The sequence below is a fragment of the Culex pipiens genome, chromosome 2 (genome assembly GCF_016801865.2).
Source record: "Culex pipiens pallens isolate TS chromosome 2, TS_CPP_V2, whole genome shotgun sequence".
NCBI lineage: Eukaryota > Metazoa > Arthropoda > Insecta > Diptera > Culicidae > Culex > Culex pipiens.
In genome coordinates this window covers 52,085,027-52,107,382 of record NC_068938.1, presented here as the reverse complement: position 1 = coordinate 52,107,382, position 22,356 = coordinate 52,085,027, and the positions used below count along the sequence as shown (strand labels likewise).

The 22,356-nt window shown below is 40.2% G+C and overlaps 1 protein-coding gene across 1 annotated transcript; it reads left to right on the top strand.

Moving 5' to 3' along the window:
* The first annotated feature begins 2,767 nt into the window (after positions 1-2,767).
* Positions 2,768-20,442, top strand: LOC120419836 (pupal cuticle protein 36a-like). Its single transcript, XM_039582672.2, has 3 exons — positions 2,768-2,988; positions 16,677-16,878; positions 19,339-20,442. The coding sequence occupies exons 1-3, from the start codon at positions 2,980-2,982 to the stop codon at positions 20,274-20,276; spliced, it is 1,149 nt and encodes a 382-aa protein (XP_039438606.1). The 5' UTR covers positions 2,768-2,979; the 3' UTR covers positions 20,277-20,442.
* Positions 20,443-22,356: the final 1,914 nt, after the last annotated feature.

Genomic DNA, 22,356 nt, shown 5'->3' with positions numbered 1-22,356 from the left:
TCGTCGAGTTAATAGTGGAGCAAAATAAGTGTGTGTGAGTGATTTTGTGTGCTAACCAGAAAGACCTTCCCATAGCACCGTAGCTCGGGAGGCATCGAAAAGCCAATACCTTATCCTACTAACCCAAAAAAATATTAATCACGTGATGCTTGAAGGAGATGCTGTGGATTCAACGGTCTCAAGCGGTATCAACAAGTATATAGCGAAAAACTATGTGCTTGATGAGTCTGCAACTTCAACTATCGGACTAACATTCCTCCCTTTCGTTGAACTGCAGGCTTCTTGGGAGGGCGCCGGTATTGACTAATAAAGTAGGGATCTTCAGAGGTTAAACAGTGAACGGATGGTTGGCTCCCACTGATCATTTTTGATTCATTGTTTAACTTCAGCTGATCTGTCAATAACGGAGTAGCAGCTCATTGGCAGTCAACCATGCTCATGCTCATGCTCAATATCAAGTAAACAGGACAACAATTGGATCCACCTACTTCAAAATGCTATATCTCAACGGCAATGCACTTTTTCAACCTGAATCAGCCTACATAAACTTTGAAAAATGTTTGCCTTCTTATTTGATAAAAAAAAAAAAAATTCTAGACAATCCAGTTTTTGTCAGACTTTTGATTTTGTTATCTGTTTTTTTTTTTTTTTTTTAATAAGTGATGCATGCAAAACTTGAAAGCGTTTTTAAGTAATTAAAAAAAATGGAAATCACGATTAAGATTTATTTTTTTTATTGCATCACTTGAGTATTTTTTAAGCAACCAATGTGCATTTTTTTTTCATCATTTGAGGGAGACTAATTCTAGAGTTTTTTTTTTAAACAACCAATGTGCCAAGGGTTTCTATGTACATAGGATTTTTTGAAAAGTATACGATAGTTCCCAAGTTACATTTTTGGCTTTATCTTGGCTGTTACAACCGCTATAAAACCAATCTGCCAAAACCTACATTAAAACCACTTAGTCGTAACAAACCCCCCAGAATCCCGATAAACCTCTCTTAAACCCCAAATTGACCTCCGCAGAAGGTTGTCACGGCCTATTTATAAAACCTACACATACAATACATAGTTTAAGGCTTCAACACTGAATCCTAACAACCTCCTCATAGCCTTAATAAACCTTTGTTAAAACCTTTTCATGAATTATGGAAAAAAATCATTTACTACGTCTTCAATCGTCTCATGCCAAATAGGTTTTATTCTGGCATACATAAGTCTTTGTCTTGCCAAATGGTGATAGCTTGCAAAAATGGGGATGCTAAATAATAAATATTGGAGGTAATTAAAATAATTTGAAGGCATATTTCTCGCAATTGATGGGTCAAACTCAGTTGTTGTTGAAATTTTATTGATAAATGTGGGGCCAACAAAATCAACTCGCTTCACCAAAAATAATTCTAGAGTTTTTTATTTTAATAGGAATATGAAACACAATAGCTTATCGGACCTATAAAAAAAACAACTCTTGAATTGTTTTGTAGTTGTAGTTTTGAATGTAATAGATATTTTATTGCAATTATTTAAAAAATGCTTAAATTAAAATCGTATTTAAAAAAATGCTTAGTAAATCGTTAAAATCGAAATCGTACTAAATATCACCATGTTATATATCGTTGTATAGGTAATTAAAAGACTTTTCCAATGAGTCCAAAACATCGATGATCCCTGTCCCCGGTAACCCTGTCTCAAGTTATGACCACTTCAGTTATATTTTTGTACTTTTTTGAAGCCGGATCACACTTATTTGTATGTTAACTATGTCCGGATCTACCATCCGACCCATCCTTGGATAGGTAATTGAAAGACCTTTCCAATGAGTCCAAAACAATTATTCGAACTTTAAGCATCATCTGCCATCAGCAAAACGTATTGGAAACTCATTTCTATGGAAAAGCACAACTTTTAGCGTTATTGATAAAATATCACCATAATAAAATTATGGGTATTTCCATTGGGTATTATTTGAAGGCTCTTAGGGTGCCCAGAATATGATACTTTTTTTTCAAAACCTCGCTCCACAAGATGAATATTGTTCCTTGAGCTTTTTTAGGACTCTGACCCAAATCCAAAATTCCCAAAAGTGAGATTATTTATTGGATATTTATTGGAATTTTTTTTCTGGGCACCCTAGTTCATACTGTAACTCTGTAATTTGACAGTTTGACATTTTTATGAAAATTAAAACATGGAGATAAGAAAATTGAAAAAAAAAAGAAATCCGAAATAACAAATTTGAATTGATATTTTTGAGTTTTTGAAAATCACCTGTGACTACGACCCTGTCCCATCTAGCCAGCAGCAGCAGCACCAGCAGTGACCTACCGCTCAATTTTCGTGGTTCAACCGCCGAACGAAACCAACCGGCACGTCCTCATCGTGGCCACCGACCCTTTCCCCCTGCAACCAGGATGGATGGCTCGGGAGAATCCTCTCCGCGGATTGATCGGCCAGAATCAATGAATGTGGTGGCGCGGTCTCGCTCAAAGTTTGGCTGTGAGCGAACGATATCAATTTGATTTAAGTTAAACTAAGTATTGTTGGTGGGTGGTGGGGGTGGAGGTTCGAATCAGTCAGTCAGGTTTGGGGGGGTTTGAGAGGAAGTGGAAGAAGAAGCAACAGCAGCAGCAGTAGAAGGAGTAGAGGTAGAATGTACAACAGGAATGAAGCTGCAGAAAACAGTGTTCAGACCAAACGAAACTGAGAGTAACAGTCTCGATCGTCGAGAACGGCGGCAAGTGATGCTATATAAAGCAAATCTTAGTTGTTGAAGGAGTACATTCCGAATTGTGCCTTCTTTTGTGCAACCAAGTGTCATCCAGCATCCAGTCGAGTGCTCTCGAGACAGAGTCCTTAACTGTTTGGTGGCTCAGGCGATCTCAGGCCCTCTAAAGTAGAGCGAAATAGTTTGTAGTTTTTTTGTTAATCAGTGCCAGTATCAAGTGATAACGTCGTTATCGAAAAAAAAACCAGCAAAAATGAAAATTGTAAGTGACATCTACTTTTTATCAAAAAAGTAAAAAAAAAACATACTCAAACAAAGAAAATGGACTGTTGATAGTGAAGTTGATAGCTGAATGGAATCGTGATCGAGCAAACAACGTGGTAGCTATTGCACCAGGTGTGCAACAATGTTGAAACTGCACCGCAGCATGTTGCATTCAGCAAACATTTGAGAGCAACCCCCCAAACATAATAGTAATGTGAACGTCATCGAATGTCACAGACGGGAGGAAGATGCACCTAACGAGGGTGTACTGATGAATAAAGTGGGGCAATTGGATGGTGCAGCCGATCCAAATCAAAAATACAATTGCTGCTGCTAGCATTTGGATGTCGTTTAAGCGGGTTCTTCGGTGCAGAGGTCGGATATGTTCTCGAAAAGTGAACGCTGATAGTGAAAGGGTGTTCAAAGTGATGGGTTAAATTTGATGATGTGGGAGATTGTTCTATTGACAATCTTTAAGGAAGTGATGATTTGTCATAAGACGAGATTGAGTCATCATATTTTAGTGATTCCATATTTATTTTTGGATTTGTTAGTCGATGCAGTATTTGTATAAAAGCTCATGATAGTTTAAATATTTAAAGCTTGGCATGCTCAAAATTACATTTTTAAAACCATTTGATTGTTTCAAATTTCTAAAAAAAAAAGCTATCGTGATGCTTAAATTTTGTTGAACCAAAAACTGTAATTATTTTTTTTTGACAAAGAACTTTGTCCTAAGGGCTCTATTCTGGTGAGGTGTCAATCCAGAAAAACGAAAAATGTCGCGCGTTACGAAAATGTTGCATGCTTGGTACTGCGGAAGGGGTCTGCAACGAATGAAATGTGGCAACAATGGTGCAGCATTCTCGCGTGACAGTTCCAAGAAAGCAGGAGACGAGGCAAAATTTGCACCATGTTGCCACATTTCATGCTAACTATATAAGCTAACAGATAGCCTCTGAACAATTTTAGTTTTATTCGAAAATCCGTCAGAGACGGATCGACGGTGATAATTTTATTGTTCACACACACATGCACACATTGAAAGACACAGGTTGTGCACCAACTTGGGAGGAATTCTGTTCTAACGAAGATTGTTAGATCGGTCACTCGAAAACCAGAATGATTTAAGGAAACGGGGTTGGGACCAAACTGGTAGGATATTGGCCACACCCGGAGTGGCCATGGCCCTGAGGGAAGGTTCTACCGGGGGGACTTTTATCGAACCATTCGACTTGGGGCAATATGGGTATCAAAATTCATGGTTTTTGATACTGGTAGTGAAAATGGCCATTTTGACAGGATTGGCCACACCCGGAGTGGCCATGGCCCTGAGGGAAGGTTCTACCGGGGGGACATTTATCGAACCATTCGACTTGGGGCAATATGGGTATCAAAATTCATGGTTTTGATACTGGTAGTGAAAATGGCCATTTTGACAGGATTGGCCACACCCGGAGTGGCCATGGCCCTGAGGGAAGGTTCTACCGGGGGGACATTTATCGAACCATTCGACTTGGGGCAATATGGGTATCAAAATTCATGGTTTTTGATACTGGTAGTGAAAATGGCCATTTTGACAGGATTGGCCACACCCGGAGTGGACATGGCCCTGAGGGAAGGTTCTACCGGGGGGACATTTATCGAACCATTCGACTTGGGGCAATATGGGTATCAAAATTCATGGTTTTTGATACTGGTAGTGAAAATGGCCATTTTGACAGGATTGGCCACACCCGGAGTGGCCATGGCCCTGAGGGAAGGTTCTACCGGGGGGACATTTATCGAACCATTCGACTTGGGGCAATATGGGTATCAAAATTCATGGTTTTTTATACTGGTAGTGAAAATGGCCATTTTGACAGGATTGGCCACACCCGGAGTGGCCATGGCCCTGAGGGAAGGTTCTACCGGGGGGACATTTATCGAACCATTCGACTTGGGGCAATATGGGTATCAAAATTCATGGTTTTTGATACTGGTAGTGAAAATGGCCATTTTGACAGGATTGGCCACACCCGGAGTGGCCATGGCCCTGAGGGAAGGTTCTACCGGGGGGACATTTATCGAACCATTCGACTTGGGGCAATATGGGTATCAAAATTCATGGTTTTTGATACTGGTAGTGAAAATGGCCATTTTGACAGGATTGGCCACACCCGGAGTGGACATGGCCCTGAGGGAAGGTTCTACCGGGGGGACTTTTATCGAACCATTCGACTTGGGGCAATATGGGTATCAAAATTCATGGTTTTTGATACTGGTAGTGAAAATGGCCATTTTGACAGGATTGGCCACACCTGGAGTGGCCATGGCCCTGAGGGAAGGTTCTACCGGGGGGACATTTATCAAACCATTCGACTTGGGGCAATATGGGTATCAAAATTCATGGTTTTGATACTGGTAGTGAAAATGGCAATTTTGACAGGATTGGCCACACCCGGAGTGGCCATGGCCCTGAGGGAAGGTTCTACCGGGGGGACATTTATCGAACCATTCGACTTGGGGCAATATGGGTATCAAAATTCATGGTTTTTGATACTGGTAGTGAAAATTGCCATTTTGACAGGATTGGCCACACCCGGAGTGGCCATGGCCCTGAGGGAAGGTTCTACCGGGGGGACATTTATCGAACCATTCGACTTGGGGCAATATGGGTATCAAAATTCATGGTTTTTGATACTGGTAGTGAAAATGGCAATTTTGACAGGATTGCCCACACCCGGAGTTGCCAGTGCCATGAAGAAGGTTCTACCGGGGGGACATTTATCGAACCATACGACTTGGGGCAATATGGGTATCAAAATTCATGGTTTTCGATACTGGTAATAAAAATTACGGGAAGGTTTTCCCGGGAGGGTTCTGTTGGATGACGTTGTAGGGCTTTGGTGTATTGGGCAAAGTTGTAGAGGAGAAAATTTCATGAAAGTTTGTCAAAGGCGCCAAATTTGTAGCTCTTAATCTACTCGAGATATACGCCATTTTTGCAACAATGGTAAAAAAGCACTTTTTTGATGATAACTTAAAATGTTGGCATTTTAGCGGCCTACTATGTTCTGAAGAGTTGTTTATGACATAAAATTTCCTAGTTTTGCCGAAGACAGCAAAATGTGTTGAGCCTTTATTGAGGAGTTATAACCATTTTTGAAACTGCCACAGTATCCGCTTTGTAATTGCTGTCCCCGATACTCTTCAAGGGTGTTCCCCTAAGGAACTGGGAAAGATTTACTGTTACTTTTACTTATAACCATTTTAAAGTGATTTTGAAACTATTTTCAAGTTGCAATGTTTTCAAAATGGCGCATTTTGGCTCAAAACCGATCAATGCACATGAAAGTACACACTTTCAACTAGATTTTCTGAATATATCTCCGTGTCTATCGGTGTCTATTTTAGATATCTCAATTTGAATTTGACGGTTTTTAATCAATTTAATTATAATTTTTAAGCGGAATATTATTGAAACGTGGTAATAATCGGTAAATTGATCGTTTTTTATGGAAAATACATTGTTCATGCTTAAAATTATGATATATATTTTAAAATTATGAATAAAAACATGTTTTCTCAAAAATAATGTAAGTGAAAATTTTAAATGATTGTCCGTATTTAGAATTAAGTATTTCCTGTTATATTAGGTCACTCTGGAAAAGTTGTCGTAATTTTTCATAGACGATGTAATTTCCATAAAAATCGATCAATTTACCCTTCAATTTACCGATTTTCACCTTGTATTCATTATGATTTCGAATAACATTTAAAAATAAATTTATTAAAAATCTGACGAATTCAAATTGAGATATCTGAAAATAGACACAAATAAACATGAAAATATTTTCAGAAAATGTAGTTGAAAGTGTGTACTTTCAGGTGCATTGTTTGATTATGCGCCAAAATGCGCCATTTGAAAACATTGCAACTTGAAAATAGGCTCAAAATCACTTAAATTTTTTTAAACTCCTCAATAAAGGCTCAAAACATTTTGCTGTCTTCGGCAAAACTAGGAAATTTTATGTCATAAACAACTCTTCAGAACATAATAGGCCGCTAAAATGCTAACATTTTAAGTTATCACCAAAAAAGTGCTTTTTTACCATTTTTGCAAAAATGGCGTATATCTCGAGTAGATTAAGAGCTACAAATTTGGCACCTTTGACAAACTTTCATCAAATTTTCTCGTCTACAACTTTGCCCAATACACCAAAGCCCTACAACGTCATCCAACAGAACCCTCCCGGGAAAACGTTCCCGTAATTTTTATTACCAGTATCGAAAACCATGAATTTTGATACCCATATTGCCCCAAGTCGAATGGTTCGATAAATGTCCCCCCGGTAGAACCTTCCTTCAGGGCCATGGCCACTCCGGTTGTGATCAATCCTGTCAAAATGGCCACTTTCACTACCAGTATCAATAATCATGAATTTTGGTACCCATATTGCCCCAAGTCGAATGGTTCGATAAATGTCCCCCCGGTAGAACCTTCCCTCAGGGCCATGGCCACTCCGGGTGTGGCCAATCCTGTCAAAATGGCCATTTTCATTACCAGTATAAAAAACCATGAATTTTGATACCCATATTGCCCCAAGTCGAATGGTTCGATAAATGTCCCCCCGGTAGAACCTTCCCTCAGGGCCATGGCCACTCCGGGTGTGGCCAATCCTGTCAAAATGGCCATTTTCACTACCAGTATCAAAAACCATGAATTTTGATACCCATATTGCCCCAAGTCGAATGGTTCGATAAATGTCCCCCCGGTAGAACCTTCCCTCAGGGCCATGGCCACTCCGGGTGTGGCCAATCCTGTCAAAATGGCCATTTTCACTACCAGTATCAAAAACCATGAATTTTGATACCCATATTGCCCCAAGTCGAATGGTTCGATAAATGTCCCCCCGGTAGAACCTTCCCTCAGGGCCATGGCCACTCCGGGTGTGGCCAATCCTGTCAAAATGGCCATTTTCACTACCAGTATCAAAAACCATGAATTTTGATACCCATATTGCCCCAAGTCGAATGGTTCGATAAATGTCCCCCCGGTAGAACCTTCCCTCAGGGCCATGGCCACTCCGGGTGTAGCCAATATCCTACCAGTTTGGTCCCAACCCCGTTTCCTTAAATCATTCTGGTTTTCGAGTGACCGATCTAACAATCTTCGTTAGAACAGAATTCCTCCCAAGTTGGTGCACAACCTGTGTCTTTCAATGTGTGCATGTGTGTGTGAGCAATAAAATTATCACCGTCGATCCGTCTCTGACGGATTTTCGAATAAAACTAAAATTGTTCAGAGGCTATCTGTTAGCTTATATAGTTAGCATGAAATGTGGCAACATGGTGCAAATTTTGCCTCGTCTCCTGCTTTCTTGGAACTGTCACGCGAGAATGCTGCACCATTGTTGCCACATTTCATGCAAACTATATAAGTAACAGATAGCCTCTGAACAATTTTTGTTTTATTCGAAAATCCGTCAGAGACGGATCGACGGTGGTAATTTTATTGCTCACACACACATGCACACATTGAAAGACACAGGTTGTGCACCAACTTGGGAGGAATTCTGTTCTAACGAAGATTGTTAGATCGGTCACTCGAAAACCAGAATGATTTAAGGCAATGGGGTTGGGACCAACTGGTAGGATATTGGCCACACCCGGAGTGGCCATGGCCCTGAGGGAAGGTTCTACCGGGGGGACATTTATCGAACCATTCGACTTGGGGCAATATGGGTATCAAAATTCATGGTTTTTGATACTGGTAGTAAAAATGGCCATTTTGACAGGATTGGCCACACCCGGAGTGGCCATGGCCCTGAGGGAAGGTTCTACCGGGGGGACATTTATCGAACCATTCGACTTGGGGCAATATGGGTATAAAAATTCATGGTTTTTGATACTGATAATGAAAATGGCCATTTTGACAAGATTGGCCACACCCGGAGTGGCCATGGCCCTGAGGGAAGGTTCTACCGGGGGGACATTTATCAAACCTTTTGACTTGGGGCAATATGGGTATCAAAATTCATGGTTTTTGATACTGGTAGTAAAAATGGCCATTTTGACAGGATTGGCCACACCCGGAGTGGCCATGGCCCTGAGGGAAGGTTCTACCGGGGGGACATTTATCGAACCATTCGACTTGGGGCAATATGGGTATAAAAATTCATGGTTTTTGATACTGATAATGAAAATGGCCATTTTGACAAGATTGGCCACACCCGGAGTGGCCATGGCCCTGAGGGAAGGTTCTACCGGGGGGACATTTATCAAACCTTTTGACTTGGGGCAATATGGGTATCAAAATTCATGGTTTTTTATACTGGTAGTAAAAATGGCCATTTTGACAGGATTGGCCACACCCGGAGTGGCCATGGCCCTGAGGGAAGGTTCTACCGGGGGGACATTTATCGAACCATTCGACTTGGGGCAATATGGGTATCAAAATTCATGGTTTTTGATACTGATAATGAAAATGGCCATTTTGACAAGATTGGCCACACCCGGAGTGGCCATGGCCCTGAGGGAAGGTTCTACCGGGGGGACATTTATCGAACCATTCGACTTGGGCCAGTGTCCTGAAGAAGGTTCTACCGGGGGTACATTTATCGAACCATACGACTTGGGGCAATATGGATATCAAAATTCATGATTTTTGATACTGATAATGAAAATGGCCATTTTGACAGGATGGTTACACCCGGAGTGGCCATGGCCCTGAGGGAAGGTTCTACCGGGGGGACATTTAAAGACAAGACAATCACACCGTCTTTGCAGACTGAACACTTATATTAAACGAGACAAACATTGAACGAAAAGCTCCAGAAGGATAAGGCGGGAATCGAACCCGCAGCCCCATAGCAACTTAGGAATCGGCAGCCGAAGCCGCTAACCACCGCGCCACGAGGCCAAACCTTTCGACTTGGGGCAATATGGGTATCAAAATTCATGGTTTTTTATACTGGTAGTGAAAATGGCCATTTTGACAGGATTGGCCACACCCGGAGTGGCCAGTGTCCTGAAGAAGGTTCTACCGGGGGTACATTTATCGAACCATACGACTTGGGGCAATATGGATATCAAAATTCATGGTTTTTGATACTGCACCCAGAACTGGACATCGGCATTCGAGAGTATAAAGAGCACGATTCGGTAGTAAAATGTTACTGTGTGCGGACCGAGAGGATACATCCCGAAATTACCGAGAGTACTTTACTCATGGGTTCATCTTCAAAAACAGTTCATCCATAAAAAAACGAACCGGTACCGAGACGTGAACCCAAGACCTTCGGCATATTGATCCGTGCCTTTGCCGTATGGGCCACCATGGTTCGGTGACTGAATGGTGGTCATTTGTCCATATAAGCCATTCAGTAGGATGAACTATTCCAATGAGCGAATGAACACGCGAGAGGACTATACTCTCGCAAAATAGCACTTTCCTCACGCTTCTTTTCGTTAGGACTATCCCCTCGTTCTTTAACTTTGGGTGTGGTAGTGAAAATTGCCATTTTGACAGGATTGGCCACACCCGGAGTGGCCAGTGCCTTGGAGAAGGTTCTACCGGGGGGACATTTATCGAACCATACGACTTGGGGCAATATGGGTATCAAAATTCATGGTTTTTGATACTGGTAACGAAAATGGCCATTTTGACAGGATTGGCCACACCCGGAGTAGCCATGGCCCTGAGGGAAGATTCTACCGAGGGGACGTTTATCGAGCCATTCTACTTGGGGCAATATGGGCAATTTATATCCACAGAGGTGCCATTGAATGCAAATATTTAATTAGAATTAATTACTCAGGATTAAATAAATTGACAAAGAATTAAAAAATATAAATAAAAATAGCATGATTTTTTGAGTTTTGTACAAAGTTCTTTGTCATTTTGGTCATGTAGAACATAACCACCTGCACCTTTTTATTTAACCGATCAATAACGTCATTATTGAATTCAATTTTTTTCAAATAGTAAAAAAAAACATCATTGGGTATCTAAAGATTGTCTAAATGCTGCAACCATTAGATTGTAAAAATAATACTTTAAGGGATGAATCTAAAATTATAGCGATAGTTCTCGAAGATTTCAAAATACTTAAATGTGTGTTACACAAATCTAGGTGCAAACGCTCTGGTTAATGTGTACCATTAACGAATTATTTATAATCATTTAAAATTAAACATATTTCTTGGAACAATACTTTAAAGCTAAAGTATGGATGCACTAGTTTTTCATGATTTAATTTTCACTCAAAACTAAATATGTTTGAGCTAAGAAAACGTTTGGAACATGGTGAAAAAGTTGACTTTGGAATATTCAAATCGAGATAATAAGACTCAAGATAAACTGATTTTTTTTCTATAATTATATGTTTGATCATTTCAGGCAACTCGTTTGTCTCTTTCATACGAGAAATTTGATTTAAATTTCGATAATTTAATGATAATTTGGTCTAGAATAATTTAGAACCTTAAGGACTGAAAAAAGAATGATTTGTTGACATGAATTTTACCAATAAGTATCGTCAAAATTTAAACAAATATTTTAAACAGTATCATATGATACTAACACTTTTTTTTTTTAAAAAAAGCTTTATTTATTGGATTTCTCAATCCTTTCCACAAATGATTTCAAAATAAACAAAAACAGATCGATAATTATTCGTTTGTCAGTTAGATAAATTATATAAATTTTCATCGCTTTTGAAACAATGTAAAGCTGAAACTAATAAGTTTCATAATTAGTTTGGCAATGGTAAGCATTTGTAATTTTTTATGATTTGATAATAATTGGAAATTAAACATGTATGAGCTAAGAAAACGTAAAAATATGGTCTATTTGACTTACGAATATTCAAATCAAGACTGATTTAGATTGAAGATTAACTGATTCTCAATTTTGTTTAAGCTTGAGTTGTTTTTATTTTAGCTCATTTGTCTTTTTCTCACAAAAAAATGGTAATAAATTTTATAAATAGATCATGAATGATCTTGCAAAAATATTTAAATATAAACTCTTAGTTTTGATATTTTAGTCTTAGTGGTTAAATTTTAAATAGTTTTTTTTTACAAAATGAGTATTATTTGGTTGTTTCTAGATATGAATTAAAGAAATAACGAAATTTTCATGAAATTCATTAAAAATATAAATAAACAAATATTTTTCTTATTGTATTAAGTTTAACAGCAGATTCAAAGAAACTAAATTACAAAATTACAAGGTTAGGAATCTCTTTTTTCATTTTTGACCCAGAAAATGAATGGTTCACATGATCATAATTTTACTTTAAACTTTTGCGACTTATTAACATATTAAAAATGGTTTTATCCATAAAAGAAATTAGCCACATTTGGTTGTTCAAAATTTGATGAAAATATTTTGAATTAATTTGCTTTCAATATTTTTTATTGAATTTGAGTTAATTGAATAATTATTATAATTAACTAAGATTTTGTCATACGTTATGATGAAAACGAAATTGATTTTAGGTTGTTTTAAAATAATTAAAAAATGATTGTAACTCGTTTTTCTCAGCACTCTTCATATTTATCTAGCTCCGCAATGTCGCTAATGAACGGCTCGGGCTGAAACTTTTTGCATAATCTGCTATTTGAAGATTTTGAATTTTTACCAACAGTGCCAAAAAATTCAATGGATTCTGGTGATCCTTGTTCCCTTGGGGTACTAAACCTTAATCAGAATCCCAATTTTGAGCTTGGTGAAATTCAACAGCTGTCCCTCACACTTTCAATTTAAAATAGGGTTTTACCTTTACAGAGTTGTTTTTTCAGCTAATTATATTTTGATTATATTTCCGGTGCAATAATCACAATAGATTGTTTCATGATACAAGCTCATGAATTATTTTTTTTGTCTAAAACATTATATTCTACAACCAAGGATTCATAAAGAATTAGAGATTTACTAAAAACGGTTTTGCGATTTCAGGTGATTTTTGTTTTTCTCATAAAAAATGTGCAGGCAAAATAAATTAAACATAATAATATCAGTCGTGTCTCTGCGTTATTTCCAGAAAATTTCAATAAATTGGTGATTTATATCAAGGGATATTGATTATCCTAAAAGACACAGACATTTTTGATAATTTTAAAGCATTTGTGGTAAAGTGACAGGCTGTCAAGAATTCCTCAACGTTGCACGGATAGAAATCTTGTAAGCTTATCCGGTAACTCTGTGTTGTTGAATTTATTAACATTGGAATGTTTTCAAAATCGATGTTTTTTTTGCGATTGCGCTGTAAATGTTTTCTAAAATCAAAATATTTTCGATACCGTCAGTGGGGGTGACATTGGGTCTGGGGGGTGAGATTGGGTCAAAGTGATTTTTTACGGATTTTACCATTTTTCAGGTTATTCTCAATGAAACTGAATTCTGTTAAAGGGGTTGTGTAGGGGACATCTTAAGATGACTTCGCTGAAAAAATCTCGTTCCTAGAACAAATCCTGTTATTTTGGCAGATGTCTAAAGTTGGGGTACGTTTTTGGCCAAAAATGACCTCTCGAAAAATCATTTTTCTAATATTTTTGTTAGAATTGCTCGAAAACTACCCAAATGTTTGAAAATCTCCACTTCAAACATTGTAGCGTGTCAATACGATTCCCTCGAACAAGAAACGCTGTTGGATGACTTGTTTTTACCATATCGTTGTATTTGAGCATCATTTTAGTTTCATTTGACCCAATGTCACCCCCTCTAAGGGGTGAGATTGGGTCAATTTTCAAACTATTGGCATTTAAGGTAGTGTTCATCAAAATCTACCGTATTTTGGGAAAATGTTAGTAAACTATCTAAGAACAAATCTACGTTGAAAGATTTTCGATGTTATTTAAATTGTTTTTGTTATTAAGAAATTTCGAGAGATGTATCGTTTTTTGACCCATAGTCACCCCCACTGACGGTATTGAAAACATTTGTGTTTACAAATTTGAAAACACAAAGTTTTCTATCCGTGAACAATTATAGTCATTGCATAGCTTAAAATTGTGACTAAAAACGCATACCTTGATCTTAGAGACAAAATCGAGCCGGATTGTGTGTTCACTGCAATTAGAAGCTCTCGTGATATCTGGTGATCTTCACTCCATCGGCCAATAAATTTCACAAATTTTATTCATCAAAATTATTGCACCATCCCTTCAGCAGCCACAGAAGTTCAACAACCCACTTATCAAGCCACTCGGAGACCCCTCACTGCGCGTGGTAATTTCATCACCTCCATCGCCAGTACTAAACCAATCTACGTGCTTCCAATCACCGCGTGGTTTTATGCTTGCAAAGATTCGGGCTTGGCTGATAAAAAACCGCCATCGGCGGACACCTGCAACAATTGCTGAAATCGTTCTTAATGAACCTTAACCGTTGCTGGTTCTGTTCTGCGTTTTTCTCAATGGGCGTGGGCGTTTTGATTTTGTGAATGGAGATTATTTGGGATTGCAATAAATTCTGGGTTCTTAAACGAACAGAACAAACCGTTGCAAATTTATGACTCCCGATGCAGACTCATTGATTCTGAGTTGATACCAATCAATCCGGAACGATCATTCGGTTGCATCACGATGGCGTGAGCGATTTATTCGAGCTCGTAAAAGTGCAAGCTAATTGGTCATTATGAGACTCTAACGTGCTGCAGTATCAATTACGGAGGGGTTAATTTTAATGACGACCATCACCATCTCGCGGCTGCAAATCTTGATGGCACTTAAAGCCCACAGATCCGCGGCAGTCTCCGCTGCATGACTCGAGATTTGATCGCTAGACGACGGAACTTCAACCGAAGAAGCGATCACTATCGTCAACACCCGCCAGACCCGAGCTGTCTGAGAACCGTCCCCGAGACCACGGTTATGCAGATTCTGGCGCCCAGATCTTGTTCCAATTATCCGCTGGTGGGGGAGAGAGGAGGGACCGCGGTGTGGCCGTGGCCAACGAAAAGGCCAGCGGCTGCACGAAAATCCGTTTTGCCAAGAAGCGCAACCCTGGTAATGTGTGCTCGCTAAATGTCAGAACTTCAATCGCGGAATGGTTATGTTGTTCTTTTTTCCAGCATAATTTCGGTGTCGTCTAGTCACGTGGTTGAGGCGCGCGCGTGCACATGTGGCCCCTTCTGGGCACTGCTGTGTAGAACCGACCACATGCTGAAGTCACAAGCCACCGCCAGGATGGCGTGCCAGTTCAAGCCAATAGAGCGCGGGAATTGGCACGTTCTTGCGGGCTAAGGAGGGTAGTTAGTTGCCGGTTGGAAAAGGCGTGGAAATTCGACCTGCCGCGTTCGACGCGAGTGTGATCGTGATTCGATTTTTTTCCGTTTGGTTAGAATTGGCAGAAGCAACCGACGACGATTCCATGCATCACGTGTCGGATCCGTCGAGCCGTGTCTCGTCCTCGTCTTGTTTGATTGATGAGACGCTGACGGTAGTAGTACGATTGGAGTTTGAGCGAGTAGTACAATTGTAATAGGTCGTTTTGCTACAATGTAGGGGGATTTTAAATGCTGTTTAGAGCGATTAACTTAATGGGATTATCCTTCACTTATGTTAATTGATGTTTTTAGATAGCCATACAAAATCATATGGGAAAAGTACTTAGCTTGGGATGCTCGACTTAAACTCAGTACAGCCATACAAATCAGCTCTGTTTTGGACGGTAAAAAGTCAAATTTGAACTTTTCTTACATGGATTTAGTTTGCATCCATCACAAATTATCATCATTTTACGAAATAGGATTTTTGAAAAAATAATGATTCTTGCTATTTTTGATCAATTCGTCAAATCTTTCTCGATTGATATGTACTCTTGAGTTTATAATTTATTTTTTAGTGATGTTCAAAATTACTGTTAAATTGATTCGTTTCTACTTGAAATCGATTTGACCCCTCCTTTTTGCCCGCTGGTTTGAACTCAAGCTTAATGGCATCATTTTATAGCTTTTAACCATTTTCAATAATGTACCAGATTTTAATGGCTCCATTCCGCCCGATCGTTCACCGATCCACCACCAAAATGGCACACTTTGCAGAACTAATTAGTTTCGTTCTCACCGTTTTTGCTGCGCCATTCTGAGCGCTTGATCCAACCTTCCAACCGTGACTAAGCACCCAAATCCGTAACCGCAAGAAGAATACTAATTCTTCACGATCGCGATACAAATTTCACCCAGCAAAGGTCAACCCCTAAACAGTGTGTACACTACGGAACTATCCCCACGACGAACATCCTACTTAAGGCGTCGTGAATGGACTCTCCCTTCTGGAGGTTCTTCTTCATCATCTTAAAAGGGGCCTTTAATCCGCCATGACTAATGGCCATTGCTGCCGTTGGTTTGTTTTTCTAGAACGCTTCGAGCCCTCATGAATTGTTGCGCAAAGTGGCGTTGTTTTCGGGCAGATGCCACCTGGGAGATCGATAAGAAAGTCCAACGCCGCCGTGAGAAAACCACGACGACATCTGCGCCAAAGTAGCGCAATCGGCGTTGGAACAAACACTTGGGTACCCGTGTCTACTCTGTGCAGATCGGTATCACATACGACCAACAATCGGAACATCGTGACTAACCGTTAGGCGCTTCTTAGTAGCTTGTTCTAGTTTCAAACACAATAAGCCCATACAAATAAAATAGCCCCCTTTTGTAATTTGAACGATTGCGTTTCTTCTTGTTTCGATTCTTGCAGATCTTACTGACGACCCTGGTGACGGTGTGTTCGTGTGCCCGCCTGGATAACAACTATCTGCCTCCACCGGGGGCAGCCCAGTCCGGTGGTGGACCAGGTCTGCAGGCACCGACGGCGGGAGGCTTCGGAGCGAAACCGTCCGGTGGTGGCGGCGGTGGTGGTACCGCTCCGGGAGGATTCGGGGGACGACCGGGAGGTGCTGGTGAGTAGACTGAAACTTTAAAGAAATATTCAATTTTAATATTCTTAGAAAACTATGAGACGATAGATATCTTAGAAATATTATAAGGCTATTTCTCTGCAATGTGTCGAACTCATATAAAAATGTTGATGATAAGATCGTCGCCGTCGTGCTAACTTTTCGTACGTGCATTTTGGGCCAAATTGAGTTAAGAACGCCATTTTGTGCAGCTCAAAATGCCTCACCTTTTGACCTTCACAGATCCCCAAAACTCGATTTCAATCCTGAGATATTCAATAAAAACCGCAGTTTTGAGTTGAAAAAACGTTGAAATCAAAAGCATTTTTTACCGATTTCCTCGAATAATTTCCTGCAAAATGAAATTTAAAGAATGTTGGTGTTATAGCTTATATATTTTTCATCAATTGTATTCATACAAACGTTTTTTTACAATTCAAAAACATCAGTTGATTTTCCTTCTTTATGTTATATTCTATTATTTATCAAATAAAATATCTTTCATACCCATTACCACCTGCCTAATTTCCCAATTCAACTTCCCTCCCTAAAAATATAAAAATTTGCCAAATTTAACTTACACACCACACCACAACTGATTCGGAGCGTTTGGTACGGTATGTCCACGCATCCTTTCTACCCTGTTGAATCTCTGATTCAATCTTAGCATCTGTCTCTGCGGTTATTGGAAGCGTTCTTTTATTACGTAACGCAAAAAATCGGATTTTAGGACCCCCTCCCCCCTAGTAACAAAATTTCCATACAAATTTAAAAAAAATTGTATGGAGCGAAACACGGCCATCGACTCCCCCCCATCTGCGTTACGTAATAAAAGAACGCTCCCATTGCAACGGTGGAAAATCTTTTTATGTTAAAAATAAAATCGATGAAATTTGAATAATAAACTCTGCAAAATGATGCTAATGGGTTTTTAAGAAAAAGCTTCTGAATAAATATATATTCAGAATAATAGAAAAATCAATAAAATTAAACAAATGCTTTAAACTTGTATGCATTAGTTTCACTTTTCCAAATTAAAAGTGATTTGGAATGATCTAAGATAGCCAACAATTCCTAAATGTTATTGGACCATGGATGGATTTGTGGATTCCGTTTCATTTACATTAGAATTTGAGTTTTTTTTTGGGCTAGTATTTCCAATTAAGATTTTTATTATAGCAAAAAATATTTCATTTTATAAAAAGGCTTTTTCATATAAAATCTTTAAAATTCAAAAAAATCAAATTATTCGCTCTACAGCATTGCCTTGGCGTTCTCGATTGCGAGATTCCTACTCGAAACTAGGTGTTCGAAGGCTTGATTGTTGAGGCAATTGCAAACCTCTTTTTACACCTTAGCTTCCATCCACCCCGGGATTCGAACTGACGACCTTTGGATTGTTAGTCCAACAGCTTACCAGCGAATCCACCGAGACAGGACCCAGGGAGACGACTCCTACACCTGGACTGAGCTAACGACCTAACCTTTATTTTTAGGTTAGTCCGGGGCCAACATTTACTTCCCGTCCGACGGAAGGCGTGATCAGACAAATCTCGTCTCGAAAAATGCCACCGGGACCGTCTGGGATCGAACCCAGGCCGACTGGGTGAGAGGCAATCACGCTTACCCCTACACCACGGTCTTTAAAATTATACTTTCGATAATTTACTATGACAAACAGACAATTTGCACTCAATGAATTTAAAATAATTTAGGTACCTGCGGCATCAATGCATACCAATACATTGCAATGTGACAATAACTGGTCATTTTATGAAATCTTTTCTGGAATTAATTAATTATTTTTCTTTCTTGAGTCAAAAACATCATCATTGAAAAGTGCTTCGTGATTTCCCTTCTGGCCAGGTTTACGTTTCGAATTGTTTCCTTGTTCAGGAGACCTTTTTAAGTATCGAAAACTTATCTTTGTTGTTTATGTATTCTTTTGTTTTGCTTAGATATTCTTTTTAATTAGTATCAAACACTTGACAAATCTTTCAATAACAATATTTTGCTGTTTTTTGTATGTTAAATTATATTGAATAAAATATTGAAGACCTTACAAAATAAACAATTCAAAATATTGGCAAAGTTAAACGAATCACCAATCTCATAAGAGTGTAAAAAATAAGGAGCTGTACTTTTCCTAGCTTATTAACCAACTTTCGGAATCACTCACCCGTTTTGAGGTGGGATTTGGTTGTATCGTCATCTGGGGCGAATCGGGACACATGGAACGATTTGAAACAGCTGTTTTAGCCTTGTTACTGCACAATATTTTGATATTTTTGATTGTTTTCGGATAGAACAGACACAGATTAACAAAAATAGTGCATGGATTTACAAATTTCAAACTTTTAAGTGTCCTTCTGTTCCTATTCAGTCTGTAGTCCCGATTCGCACAGATGACGGTAGTGTAGATTTTTATATCATATAAAATATTACATTTTTATGTATTTTCAGCCCCAGGACGTCCAGCCCCGTCGTACGGACCCCCGGCTGGTGGCTTCGGAGGTGGTGCTCCTTCGGGCTTTGGCGGTGGTGGTGCTGCTCCATCCGGTAGCGGCGGATTCGGCGGAAGTGCCCCAGCTTCAGGTGGATTCGGAGGTGGTGCCCCAGCTTTCGGAGGTTCCGCTCCAGCTGGACCCGGATTTGGTGGATCTGCCCCTGGACGGCCAGCCTTCGGTGGTGGTGCCCCTGCGGGTCCTGCTGCCCCAGCTGGTCCTCCGATAGAGATCATCTCGTACGAGAACGAGAACAACGGAGACGGTACCTACAAGTTCAGCTATGAAACGGCCAACGGAATCAAGGCTCAGGAGCAGGGCGAGATCAAGAACAAGGGCTCGGAAAATGAAATCGCTTCGGTGCAGGGATCCTACTCGTACACTTCGCCCGAAGGACAAGTCATTACGCTGACCTACATCGCCGACGAGAATGGATTCCAGCCGCAGGGAGACCATCTGCCGACTCCACCACCAATCCCGGAGGAAATCCTGAAGGCCCAAGCCGCTCATGCCGCCGCCCACGCTAGTGCTGCTGCCGCCGGAGGTGGTGCTCAGGGAGGTCAGGGTGGTCAGGCAGGTCGTCCCACTGGTAGTGGCGTAGGATATCCAGGATCGGGACCAGCTAGCACGGGAGGTCGACCAACTGGCAGCGGCGCGGGATATCCAGGATCGGGACCAGCTAGCACAGGAGGACCAACCGGAGCTGGTTATCCATCGGGAGCACCTACCGGAGCCGGATTCCCATCTGGAGCTGGACCTACTGGAGCCGGATATCCTTCCGGAGGACCAACCGGAGCAGGATTCCCCGCTGGAGGACCCTTGGCCAACGCTCGACCCAGCAGTGGACGTCCAACGGGTAGCGGTTCGTTCAACCCACAGTCAGGATATAATTATTAAGACGCAGAAAGCTCTAGCATTACTCACAAGATGATTTTCTAAAATCGAAGAAAACGCTTGCCACGCAATAAAAAGAGCACTAGCATTACTTACTGTAAATATACTTAACCCAAGTGGAGCAAATTGGCGGAAATAATCAATAAAGCGAACGGTGTGTAAAAACAAACCAGCGGAAAAATATACGTTACTCACGACGATCACATTGAACTTGAACCGTGCTGAACCAGGCGCATGCAGCATGAATGGCCGGCAATTTGGTGCGGGTGTATGCGTTTAACGTAAAATGAGCTTTCATTGATGATCGCGGTGTATTTTATGAATGGAGTGTAAAATTGTTGCTGTGTTTGTGGTGTCTTTGTTTCGCCGAAAAGCTCACATTAACGGGGCGGAGACGCATTGGATACGAACTTGAGCGGGAAGCTTTTCAAAGCTTCTTGAGGAGGTTGCGCCTGTTGGGGTGGTTCACTGCATAATTTGGCTTTGGTTCGATTGGGGATGAAGCTCGAGCTTTTGATGACGATTCGTTTCTGTTTTTTTCTTCAAAACTACGGGAGCTATCGGTTTAAGTCCTGATTCATCCCCTAAAGTACAGTCATTTAATAGTTTTTAACATAGTTTGATAATTTTTATAATCAGATTTTTGCAAGATTTGGTCCAGAAGTATTTTTTAAATAAGAAGACAACAATTTCCTTGGTTGCTGCGTACCCCTGATAAGATGATTACTGCACATAGTTGAAAATCTGACTAGATTTTATATAAAAATCAAGCACACTGAGAAAAACGCGTTTCAGTTTCCGTCACCAAAACTTCGTCTACACGGAGAAAAAAGAGTTTCCAAAATCGTGAACAAGCGTTCATGAAAATAGAAACCAGGAACAAAGTGTTCAAATCCCATGATACATTTTTCAAAATCGTACCATGGAATTTGAACAATTTATTCGTGGTTCCCATTTTCATGAACGCTCTTTTTTCTCCGTGTAGGCCGTTTCCCATTAGAATGACATAGTCGTTTAGTTTTTTGCATTGTTGCCCAAAATTAAACACTATTTTACAGAAATTTAAATCATATAAAATGCTTCGATCTAAAAATCCGACAAAAATCAAATTTTCAACCAATTTGAGCAGATTAAACAACTTATTTTAGAAGTTTTACTTAAATTAAAAGGATGTAAAAACCTGTCTAAAATTTTAAATGAAGTTCTTCTACCAAACATTACCAACATCAAGAACACAAGGCATCGCCATCAAGTCTGGAAAGATCGTCGCGTCGTAACCCTCAAAAAGGATTAATTGCGTCGATCGCCATCTCTGAAGTATGGCTTAGCAATCAGATTAACCCCGCCATCACTCGCGTAGGATAATCCGCTGAAGCCTCTTTAGTGTCATCCACGAGTGCCACCGTCATTAATTTTCAGGAAACCTGACGAGCCCAAAAAAAGATACGTCTCTCGAAGGTGTAGACAATGTTTCCTGGGCCGTTTTGAGGTGTCCAAAGGTCGCTGGTTATGAAAGATCAGTGAAATACTACGACAACAAAGCAATATTTTGAGGATCAACCTTTCCGTGACCAGAACAATTCGACCCGAAATATTGAAAATAAATACTTGAACGCGCAGTTTTTCAGCACCCTGAAAGGGCACTGCGGCGCAGCTGCCAAATATTTATAGCACCCGGGAAAACCGGTGGACGACGGCTTGGCCACACTTGAAGGTTAGACTGGTCCAATTTTTTTGTGGATATGCTGTAAATTCTTCAAACTCACGTATATTCTTATATTTAAATTTCGTGTCATATTTTAAATCTTAAGTACCTTGAGAAGATCCTACAATTTGAACAAGCCTAATGAAGATCCTCTGCCAGCGATGTGATGATTGACCGGGCTCATGAATGCGGTGTGGTCAACACAGCAATTGTTATAAATTCACTCATCTCTTCGCAATGCTGACGTCTCCTGGTTGAGCGTCACCGAAAACAGCAGGGTTGTCCTCTTGAGCCCGCGTGGAGGTTGTCCAAGTCAGGGTTAACTAGAGGAAGGGTGTGGCCGGCTAGCCAGCACAAATCAACTTTATTGTACATGCA

What these genes read in the sequence shown, in the direction of transcription:
- LOC120419836 (XM_039582672.2), top strand. An exon ending in GGGACGACCGGGAGGTGCTG is followed by an intron (nt 16,879 to 19,338) that starts GTGAGTAGACTG and finishes ATGTATTTTCAG; the next exon opens with CCCCAGGACGTCCAGCCCCG.